Below are 11725 nucleotides of genomic sequence, written 5' to 3' on the forward strand. Positions count from 1 at the left end.
AGTCATGTCGCAAACACGATGCAACTCCAGCAATGCATTATGAGGCCTATACTTACTGTACTGTGTCCTTCCTAACAACTGCTTCAAGCAGACGTAAGGGTTTGACACAGTGGCATCCTAGAAGTGGCGCAGTGAAATCTTGTAGATTTCACTGCGTCACTTTTACAAGGCTTTCCTGCGTGAGAACGCCCACCCTGCATACATTATACATGACGCAGGGATAATGTGATGACGGGCTTTTCAATATGATGCCTCTCCCTGGCGCGTCACATTGTAAATTGGCCGCATTGTTTATGCTGCGCTGTGTCATAAAAGTGATGGAACAGCGGCGCCAAAGTGTCACAAGGGACTTGTAAATCTGCCCCCTTGTACTTTCATTAAATTGTGGATGGGCTATTTTATACCCTATATTTTGGGTCAATTTTTGTACCTCTGTACAGTTTTTTCGAAAAAGCACTTAATTACTTCAGCGAGATGAAAGTATAATAGTGATTGGAAAAAAAGAAGTAGGTTGAAAGGAAAGGAAGAGGAAAAGGAAAATAAGAATGGAATAACTGACAAATAAGTAAATGAAGAAAGGGAAAGATAACTAAATAATTGAAGAGGGAACAGAAAACATGAAGTAGAGAAAAAAGAAGTGAAGAAGGTTTAGGAGAAAGAGAAGGAGCAAGGTGAATAGGGAAAGGAAAGAGTGAAGTTCGAAAGAAAGAAGAAATAAGTGGAGGAAGAAAGGAAGTAGTGAACAAAAGTAGTGATGAGGCAAAGAAGGAAGGAAATGAGGAAGTAGAGAAACAAGATGGGAAGGATGGAGTGAACGTAAGGAGGAACGAAGAGTTGAGAAGGAGAAATGAAGACAAGAAAAAAATATATACATCAATTTCACAGAGCAGATACTTAAAAGAAAAAAGAAACGTGAGAAGAAAGAAAACTACTGTCACTTAAATCCAGTGGCGGCTCCTCCGTTATGGCAGAGGAGCATCGCCTCACTGCTTTTAAGCAGTGCAAAGTACGAAACATAAAATTCTAAAAACTTTGAGTTATTATCATTTTATGCTTCGTGCTGCTTTGCGGGCGGGGCTGCTCTGCTCTCGAGCAGGGCAGGTGAGGAGTGGTTTGCCCACTCCTAAGTGTGCAATGACCCTCTTGGGCCGTCCAAACCAGTCATGCGCACTGCTACTTTCCCTGTTCTCCATGCAGGCTGCATTACAGCCTTCATGGAGAACATGCCCACCCCTCCAGCCCCTGGCTGAGTGACATGTCAAGGCGCTCAGACTAATCACAATGCTGCATTGCAGCGGTGTGTGATTGGTCAGGGGAGCCTGGATGCTTACCAATCTCAATGCTGCATTGCAGCATTGTGATTGTTCAGTGGTGCCTGGCTGCGCTTCTTGTTTTACGACTAGAAGAGCAGGAGCTGAGACGCGTGACCCAGCGGCAAGGTAAGTTTTACTTTTATATATTGTGCACCCCAACCCCTGTGTGACTCCCCCGCCTCGCGACTCCCCGTCGCATGACACCCCCCCTGCCGCTCGCCACGCACGAGCTATGCCGGCGCCACTACTTAAATTACCACTAACTAAAACCCATGGGGTTCCTACGTCCCTAAAGAAAGAAAGAAAACAACAGAAGAAAGGGAAAATCCAGTTTGAAAGGAAGAAATCTGTAATGGAAGACTGGAGAAAGACTAGGAGAAGACATTATGGCAGGCCAACAAAAGCGAAAAGGAACTAAAGAGACACGTAGGCCCTGAAGACATGTTGAGGAGTTATTTATTCCACTGATAAATAAAGATACCACAGAATACCTTATTTGCCGGATGCCATAAATAACACCTATTGTGCGTTTATGGAAAATAGCATGCAGATGTTGGTGTATAATGCACCAAAATCTGCATGATACAGTAAATACCTTATGTATTCCTCTGATAGATTTCGGCAGGTTTGACCTGCTAAAATGTTACGAATTTTGGGTTATTTAATGCATCGGATGATTATGAGATGCATTCAATAAAACCAAGCTTGTAATTCCGTCGGGAATTAACCTCCTAGCTTGTAATCTGGCCCAAGAAGTACAAGTGAGAGATAAGCCAAGATAAAATAATGAACCCGTGAATATAGACAAATGCACTAAAATCCAGAAGCTGCTTTAGTCTTTTTTGGACAGACATTAAACGCAATAAGGGGGCTGTGCTTCACTGTAGCTAACCCTTTGTTGCTCTTTGCTTCTCCTTGTAGAGTCTTGAGTTGAAGCGGGAGATGACCAAGGGCGTGGAAGAAGTGCAGACAACGACCACCGAAGTGTCCGAGCAAAGGCGTATGGCTCAAAGCGCAGAGACCGAGATTCAGTCCCAACTGGCCATGGTAAGGGCACCCTGCTGGGAGGAACACACAGTCATTCTATGGAGGCTACTCACGCTTATTTGTTCATGTCATTTATAAAGCGCACATACACCCTGAGGTACCTTGGCACTAGTGGGGATCAACTGTATCAATGGAAGCCCAAACTGGGCGGAATACCTAAGTGTAAGAATAGCTGAGCTCTTGAAACATTTCCTGAACAGGTCTGCATCTCTCCTGGAAAGAGTCTGATTCTTATTTCACCCCGGGGTTTTTCACACTTGGAAGGGAATGGGGCATAGAAAAAGGGATTTCTCAGCAGGGAAAACTTATTTGCCCTGGAGAAAACAAGTGCATTTTCGCAGGGAATTCTATTCTCACTGTGTGTGAATATATCACACGACCTTCCCATGAATATTCAGGGAAACATCTTTACCACGGGCTGCTGGTGAAAGACAGGAAGGTGTCAGGTAAGAAAATAATATTTATCATTTGTGCTTAAAGGACGTTAAAATGCGTGGTATAATCCTTCGTTGCAAATTCCAGCGTGGTAAAGCCACTTGCGAACTAAAATTCGCGTGGTAATGCCATGCGTGGAACTTGTAATCGTGGTAAAATCATATATTCGAATATTCAAGGAAACCTGCACCACAAATAGTAAATCTACACTTGCACATAGATGTACATGTGCAAGTGTTGATTTAATACTTTCTTTGTGAACTAGGCCCAGTATATTTGGGTAAACTCAGTGATAGGATCTGCCTAGTGTTCTGCCATAATGTGAAGTTATATAACAGAGATGCATATCTGTGCTAGACCGAAAACAGCCATTCTCAGCATAAGTAAGAGTGTGTGAATTGGTGTAGTCATTTTCACAATTCTTGTGATATTTCAAGAAAATACCACAGTTGAGTCAAATGTAGTTTGCCACTGCTTCCAGTGAAAATTAGATGTGAATATGTTGTGCACAAAAATTTATGAACAAGACTTTTTCTGCATGAGCCAGTGTCATGAGGTCGTAAATTACGTAAATCACATGGGGCCAGATGTATGACCCTAAAGTGCGGTTGCAAATGGAGAATCAGCCTGTTGCCGACCACAATTTATGGCATGGCCATGTACAAACCTCTTTTTGTACATTTTACCTATTTGCAAAATGATGTTAGGGACTCGCTATTAGGAAGGGGCATGCCAAGGGCATCCCATCCTAATAGCGACTCGAATTTGTATGTATGAATGTTTTGTGACCACAATTGTGGTTGGAAAACACTCGCAAATTACCACCTACTTCAAGAACTTCTGTATTTATACATAAAATTAACCCTTCTCACACTTCGCTTTGCTGGTCCTGTCTATCTTCTAATGGTACATTACTTCATTTACTATACCATTGTCCTAATGTTCTTTAAATTTTGGCAATCCGTATGGTTAGAATGTTCTCAGATTTTTCATCTCTGTATTCCATTATCTATGTCAAATTTGTTTTTAGGTTCTATGTCTCCTGCTCTCCATAATCCTTTGTGTGGGTTAAACTTATTTGATCTCTTTATTGTCATGACGTTCAAAGTTATTCCTACCTGTTGGAAAGACAACTCAAAAATTTGTATGTTAACTTATCTGTGATGAACATAGAATCTCCACAGTCTCAAAAAATGACATCTGATTTACTATGGTTACCTTTTACAATCTTTCTATCTACACATTCACCCTTACTTTAACACTTTCATATACCTCATTTCTCACATTTTCTTGTCCCTCGTTCCTTCCCCTCTCTTCCCCTTTCTCTATCCTTTCGTTCTCTTTCTTTTTTCTACTCCCATAAAAAACATATATCTATATACATGAATATTCTTTAAAAAGTACCTAATTTTTCCTCTTTGTTTACATAAGCTTGTAAATTTTTCTATTACATTTCTCTTGTCAATATGTTGCTTTTCTGCCTTATGTTATTGTACCTGCGGTACTGTTTTCATTATTCAATAAATATTATTTAACAAAGTAGGTGGTAAACAATTCGCAAACAGGATGGGGTCCCCACAGTCCCTTTTGTGAATGGGCCAAAAAATATTTTTTAAGGGCAGGCAGTGGTCACAGGGACCACTCCCTACCCTTAAAAAATTAAACTGAAAAGTTTCAGTTTTCTTTTTTTTAATTGCATACCGTTTTCCGTCAAGAGAAATTGGCTGCATTAAAAAATACTGCTTCATTTAAAAGCAGTCACAGACATGGTGGTCTGTTGACCTCAGCAGACCACCATCCTTGTGAGTGCTAGCCATTCCTAATGGGGTTGCAAATTGCGCCTGCCTCATTAATGTTAAAGAGGTATTCAATTTACCACCCCATTATGAATTTCAAACAGTGTCTGAGACATTGTTGTACATCCCAATTTGTGAGTCGCAAATGCAACGCAATTTGCGAGTAACAAATTGGTGGGTCATATATCTGGCCCGTGAGGCAAACTTTCAGGAAAATATTCTTGCCAGAAACTTACAAAATTTCTCTAGCATAATTAAAATGTACCGTAGGCTTACCTTGGAGTGACCATGAGCTACATGTTGATAATAGGCAGAAGTCCTTTGCAAAAGAGATTCCTGGAAAAAAGATGGCAACTTTAGTTTGTTATTAAATCAAAAGAAGGGAGAAGGAAGAATTTGTGATCCACACGGCTTCCTTGTTCAATATCTAAATATCAAATGGGGGTGGAGCACTTGTTCTGCGTAACTGTTTTTTTTTTTTAATTTCGTGCTCTGTACCGATAAAAAACCCTCATTCACGTACGGAGGTCTGTAGTAGCGGTATATCTTAATTCTCCGCTTTACCCCTTAGGGACGTGATAGCATCATCATAGGATTAGTGGTTATGCTTCCTCCACCCGGAGGTGTCCCCTGGTTAGAACAGTAGTGATCAGAAATTTTCAGTACGTGAATGAGGGTTTTTTATCGGTGCAGCGCACGAAATTTGCAAAAAAACCCAGTTACACAGGACAAGTGATCCACCCCCATTTGATATTTAAGTTTAGTTTGTTAACAGAATCGTGTGCCCTTTTAAAGTAACTATCACAACGTGAAAAATGTGAGCCAAGGTCTCTCTGTTTTCTATGACATGCATGAAAATATGTGGTGCTAGTCCAGCACCGACCTATCTATCACCTATCACGTATCATTATACATTAAATCAATGTTTTCTGTTTCCGCACACAAAACCATATGCAAAAATAGTAAGAAAGATTTAAATATAAAAAGACACTTTGAAGTATAAGGTAACTGTTCTAACTGATCTGGCTCACTGATAGGAGTAAGAGTTCATGTGTCAATGCTGCTTCCGAGGACACCCCAGTAATCCTCAGTCACAGAACAACCTGCCTAATGAACATGATTGCAAATTGTGAGCCCATTTGAATGGATACAAAACAAAGATGGAGGCCTGCAATTGTGTGTCTTTTGGCCTGCAAAGAACAACAGAACATCATCTCTGTGTTTACATCCTCAAAATTGAAATCTTTCCATTTTAAAGAAGCGCAAGTTTCTTGAAGACGCCAGTGCTGCTTTAAAAAACACGATAGCGTCCCGTCTGGAAAGATATCAAGGAGAACACTCCACTCAGGCAACCAGCATGATTCCCAAAAATAACAAAGCCATAAAATGACCATTTTCCCTTTGTCAACCCGTTACCCCCTCATAGAGGTGTCAGTAAATGGACCATAATTAAGGTTTGAAATCACTGGCACATATCTCTGAATCGTAATTTGGAATGAATGCCCCTTTAACCAGGAGCGGCCTGTGTTGGTAAGAAAAGTGGGGCGGGGTGGGGGGAGCCAACAGACAACAGCGAGGTAAAGTGAACATTTATGAAAAGAAAACCACTTACCTGATGCTCGCTGCATTTCTGACTCAGCGATGCGGCGAGTTCAAGGTAAGTGGTTTTCTTTTTTTTATTTAACCCCTTGGGCGCGGCCGCAATTCTGCGCCTGTGCGGCCGTTTTTAAGAGTGGGCGGGTTCATGACGACCCCCAGCCGTCATCAGCACACGAGCACTGTGATGCATGACGGCTGGGGGCCATCATCAGCATGGAAGGGGTTTACTTTAACTCGCCGTCGTCTGTCGACTCCACCCCACCCCGCCCCACTGCTCTTACCTGCACAGGCCGCTCTTGCCTTTAACACCCCATAAATCTTGTGCTTCAGTATGGCTCACAAAACGCTTTTTAAAAGATGGAAATTATTATTGACTAGTAAACGTATTTTATGGCGGCCAGCCCAATGATTTTGCAAATCCCGGGGTTTGTGATTGCAAAATCCTTCAGCCCCTAGCCGCTGTTGAAGTTTGTTCTATCTTTCCTCTTCTGTGCGATAACCCACTTATCCTCACCCTTCATGAGTACCATTCATTGTTTCAGAAAAAAGCCATTGAAGAGTCCTTGACGGAGACAGAAAACCGCTATGGTGTGCAGTTGATGCAGATTCAGCTCATCATCACAACCACTGAAGAGCAGCTGTCACAAGTGCGGGGTGACATGGAGCGCCAGAAGGCCGATTACCAGCAGCTCCTGGATATCAAAGTCCGGCTGGAGAGGGAGATTGAGACATATCGCCGCCTGCTGGACGAGGAAGGGTAAGTACAGGTGGGACTAGGCGGCGGCATTCCCAACTTCTAAAGGATTTCCTCACACTGTCTGCCTTAAACGGGAAAACAAGTTCACAGTCAAAAACCTACTGTTTTACGTTCCTACTAAGACTCTTTCCATTCATATTACTGTTAATGTTTCTATATTTTTATATTCTCACTTAGAAACCTTTAGTAGAGCTCCCAGCCTTGAGTTAATTCTTAATTAAGAACTACAATAAATGAGTGTTGTGTTTTCCTGTTAAAGTTAAAGAAAGGCTATGTTTATTTTACATTATTATCAGGCTGCAGATAGCAGAATCTGATAATGAACACTCAAATCTGTGACCCATGTGGGTCGCAGAGGTCCAGACGGAAGCACTGAGGTATTTAACTCCTAAATAAAAGTTGTTTTCAACTCAATATAGGAGTGTGAGAACAAAATTATATTTCTGAATACTTTTAAAAGAGAGAAAATTAAAATGAAATTAAGGTTATGGTTAAGTTAACTCTTCATTTTAATTTTCTCCCTTAAAGTGTTCCATTTACAAACAGCTGGCATCTTGCTCCCAGTGGCTGGTAGACCCAGTGCCATATTTATTACTAAAAAAGCATAGTCCTTCTCTTTTAAATGGGAGAAATTTAAAGTGAAGAAAAATGTTTCAATGAAACATAGTCTTAATGTTTTTCTCTACTGTAAATTGTCAAATAAGTCCTATTGTTTTATGAAGCATGCTTCTTCACTTTAAATTCCTCACATTTAATCTAATGGCTGTATTTTCCTGTTATAAATATGGAATCATTTCTACAGGCTAGTGGGAGTAATATGCATGCTGTTTATAAAGACTTTTTGACATGGGCAAAAATTAAACCGTGTAGTCTTATGTAATGCATAGTATCGAGATCCATGGACATTATGTTTAAAGTCAATGAAGCTAGGTGAGAGGTGGCTGGTAACAATGCACAAGTTACTTGGCCTTCAGTAGCTCACAATGATTTTTACAGATCAGAACTAGCTCTCATTACAAAAAAGATTGGAGACCCCTGCTCTACAGCATTTATAAATGAATAGTCAGCTGCACTAGCACACAAATTGCATCAGACAAGCACATGGTAAACATCAAATACAGCAATAAAGAGGCAAAAAGAAGCAAAAAATCAAACTTTGCTTTTTCTTTTGCTGTTCACCAACACCCATATGAGTGTGCAAAGTTTTTTTCACTAGGTAAATTTTTTTTGGGCTGCAAAAACTAATACAGTAATTTATTACTTGTCTTCCTTTGAAAGTTGCTGATATAAAGTAGATTTGTTACGTTATAGCTACCTACAATTTGATTGGTGGTGATTTCGTCTAGCCTGCACAAAATAATATAATAGTAAAATGCATGGCAAAACTGAATGGCTTACTCTCTGTGCCCTCACCCCAACTAATAGATATCCCCGTGAATAGACAAAGTAACTATTTTCAAAATATTTCCATTCTATTGGTTAAAAAACTGATGTTTTGCCTTCAGTGGCTTCTTAAAGGCTCCACATTGGCTGTCCATCGAGGAGAGAATCTATAGTATCTGATTGGCACAATTTTGATAAAAAAGAGCCACATTAGTGGGTGTCTAACATTCGTGTAGCATTGTGATGTCTGCACACACCGAGGTGTACTTTGCACAAGTGGAATTGCTAATTCCCAGTAAGAAGGTATGATTGAGTGCACCTCCAAGCCTCAGGTGCATGAGATGACACATTAAGGTAGCAAGGGCAGCATTAGCACAGATATTCCATTTAGTTACCACTTCACGGAACACCCAAGCAACCTTTGTGAATTAGGGCATACAGAGTGTTCTGCTTCTGTCACAAGTTGACATTAGAACCTCATGTTAGAAGCTATATGACTCACATCTGTGTATGACCCTATCTTCCTTTAATTGGACTATTTTGGAGTTCTGTGTGTGTCAAGTTTCTAAAAGTACTCCACCGTGGCTAATGCTATTTTCCAGGCAATGTTTACAGGTCTTGGGGGTTAATCAGGACTGATTGGACATTTCTTGACATTTCCCTGAGGCTAGCCTTAAAAGTAGTGCTTAATTTATACAAGAATAAGTGCTGGTGCCCAAAGCACCCCTCAGAAGCTCAAGGCGGGCACTGGAGGCTGTGTAGTTTGGAATCTACTTCATGTCTCTTTAATCCACTACCCGACACTCCCTACCTCTTTATCTCATGTGGAGGTTCCTCTTTTCCATCATTGTGACAGTGTCTCAGTCTTTCTCTTTCTCCTTCTTTCCCCTTTGTTTGCTTTCCCTCTCTGATCTTGGGAAATGTTGGATATGAAAAAATAAGATCCGTCCCCAAAAAAGTGTGCCGGTGGACCACAGCACCAACCACCGGCTCAAATTAGGCACTGCTCAGAGGATAACATATAATCTCAGTGGAACAGTCAACAGTAAAGGATGGCCAGATGTTATCCCAGGGAAGGTTACATTTAGAAAGTGGAATCTGACAAGAAATGTAATCTCAGGTCAGATCTCGAGTTTTCATTCTGAATATAGGTGGGTAGAAATGAGGATAAATTGCACAACTTTCATAATAAAATTGTGATAAAATCACCATTTGTTTGACATTTTATGTGAAATATTTTTTAAATAAAAGCAAGATTTAAACTCAAAGCTACTAGAAAGCGGAAAACCCTTTTTGGGTGGCCACACAATGTAATGACATTTGTACTTGTAGCATTTTTAATCAAGAAAAAAATAGGGAAAAATGATACAAAAGAAAAATTAGTCTAATAGATGTACAGATGAAGAATGGCTGGAGAACGAGACAATATTTTAAGTGTGGCCAGCAGTTTGTGATGTACAAAACCATCTAACCGGAGTGGTGTTTATTTATTTATTCATTTACTGCAGAGGGCGTTTGTCGATAGACAACGCAGACGAATCTTCTGCCGGAGCGGCTTCGATGTCAGTGAGCTCATCAATGTCTGTGTCCAAGTCTTCAGGCGTTGCATCAATGGAAGAGTCACAATCCAAATTTGCTTCAGGCGGCTCCTCCTTTGCAGGGTCCTTGTCTAAGTCCTCTGCCTCGGAGAGCTCAGCCAGGTTCTCAGGTGGGACAGCACAAGCCAAATCTTCAGGAGGCGCCGTGGTGATGGAAGCATCCCAGTCCCTCTCGTCATCCTCTGAGGGATTGGTGGTGGACGGTGGGCAGTCCATGGCCATGTCCAGCTCCCAAGCGAGATTTTCCGCGGGAGCGTCATCCCAGTCCAGCTCTCAGTCACAGGCCAGATATTCTATGTCTAGTAGTTCAGGAATGGCAAGCATGTCCAGTGGCTCCCAGTCAAGAACAGCTACTTCATCAGGGGAGTCTAAGAGAGGAGGGAGGAATTACTGGTAAACTACAAAGACCCCAGACCTTCAAAATTCCTCTGCTTATGCATGTTATAAAGAGTACAATCCAACAGAAAGACACATATCAGGCAGCTATACCAAAATATCCCTGGTTATCAGAAAACATTCCAAAAAGAGATACCAGAGTATCATTCTTACTTGCTCCTGGTCATCTCTGCATATATAGAGAAGCAGTTAACATTTTATTTAATTGAAATTGTCCAAAATTAGGCAATGGGGTAATTCACCAGAACAAGTGTGAATGAGGTGGCAATGTACATCAATGAGGCACCAATGAATATGGCACCAATATGTGACTCAGGCCAGGGGTAGCTTGCACGTTCTTTTAGCTAAGATGTTCAAATCTACTTTGTAGAATTTGTCACTGAAACATAGAGAAGCCATGGACCAAGTACACCTAATCAAATGTTAGTGAGATGACAAGATGTGGGAGTTGACAGGAGAGGCATGGGGTAATCTGTTTACAGCACCCCCTAACGGAAAAGGAAGAGGATAGCCAATTTTATCATGACCTTAATAGAACCGAATTTCACCTATTGCATCTGATGTTGGGAGACTGATTTGATAAGGGCATAGTGAACATTATGAAATAACCATCCAATTTATTAAAAATTTACTTACTTTATCACAATTGAGATTATTGAAGTTTAGTCATTGCATCTCCATTATTTGAATTAGAAGTGCTTAGAGCATATGTGCCATAGTTTAGCATCTTACAGTAAAATTCAATTAGTTAATCTCCTTGAGAAATATTACAGACTGATAGATTGCTTATAATGTGAAGTATCTTATGTGGGTGGCTGGATTGGTCAGTTTACTATGTGTTGAATGACGGGCTTATCGTTTATGGAAATCAGCATTGGATTACTCTCTACATCTTAATAAAGCTTTGCTTATCTACACTTTACGTTGTCTGTCTCTTTTTTAACTATCTAATTACTTGGGTGCCAGCTATCCAAAAATCTACAATTTAAAAAATATATATATTTTGCTGTGCTGGAAAATCACTAAAATTAAAGTAGGCGATAAATGGGTCCATTACAAGAATTAATTTATTAGTGAAAACATCAGCTAAACCACCAGCAGTCTTATGGCTGTAAATTACAAACTCCGTACTTAGGGGCCTATTATGATTGCGGTTTACCCGCATCCTCCGGGACAGCGGAAGCCACCGCTGGCCCCGTAGATGCGGGGAAACCGCCGCGGAGCCTCAAAAGACCCACCGCCATATTAGGATGGCTGGTGGGTCTGGCATTCCGTCCGCAGCTTTTATGCCACGGTCACCTTCCGACCGTGGCGGAAAAGCACTAACATGGCTGACGGTGTCTATCAGACACCGCCAGCCATATTAGGATGTCTGGAGTACTATGCCTTTACACAGCGGCA

General features: G+C 41.0%; 1 protein-coding gene across 1 annotated transcript in view; it reads left to right on the forward strand.

The window, feature by feature from the left end:
• The window catches only part of LOC147717244 (keratin, type I cytoskeletal 16-like), a 39524-nt gene extending 28283 nt beyond the window's left edge, over nucleotides 1-11241 (forward strand). Inside the window, exons 5-7 of the mRNA XM_086924191.1 lie at nucleotides 2235-2360; nucleotides 6733-6947; nucleotides 9839-11241. Coding sequence (XP_086780317.1) covers nucleotides 2235-2360; nucleotides 6733-6947; nucleotides 9839-10325 — 828 coding nt within the window. The 3' untranslated portion in view covers nucleotides 10326-11241. The remainder of the gene's footprint in view (nucleotides 1-2234; nucleotides 2361-6732; nucleotides 6948-9838) is intronic.
• The last annotated feature ends 484 nt before the right edge of the window (nucleotides 11242-11725 follow it).

This window comes from Lissotriton vulgaris, chromosome 5, assembly GCF_964263255.1.
Source record: "Lissotriton vulgaris chromosome 5, aLisVul1.2, whole genome shotgun sequence".
Classification (NCBI taxonomy): domain Eukaryota; kingdom Metazoa; phylum Chordata; class Amphibia; order Caudata; family Salamandridae; genus Lissotriton; species Lissotriton vulgaris.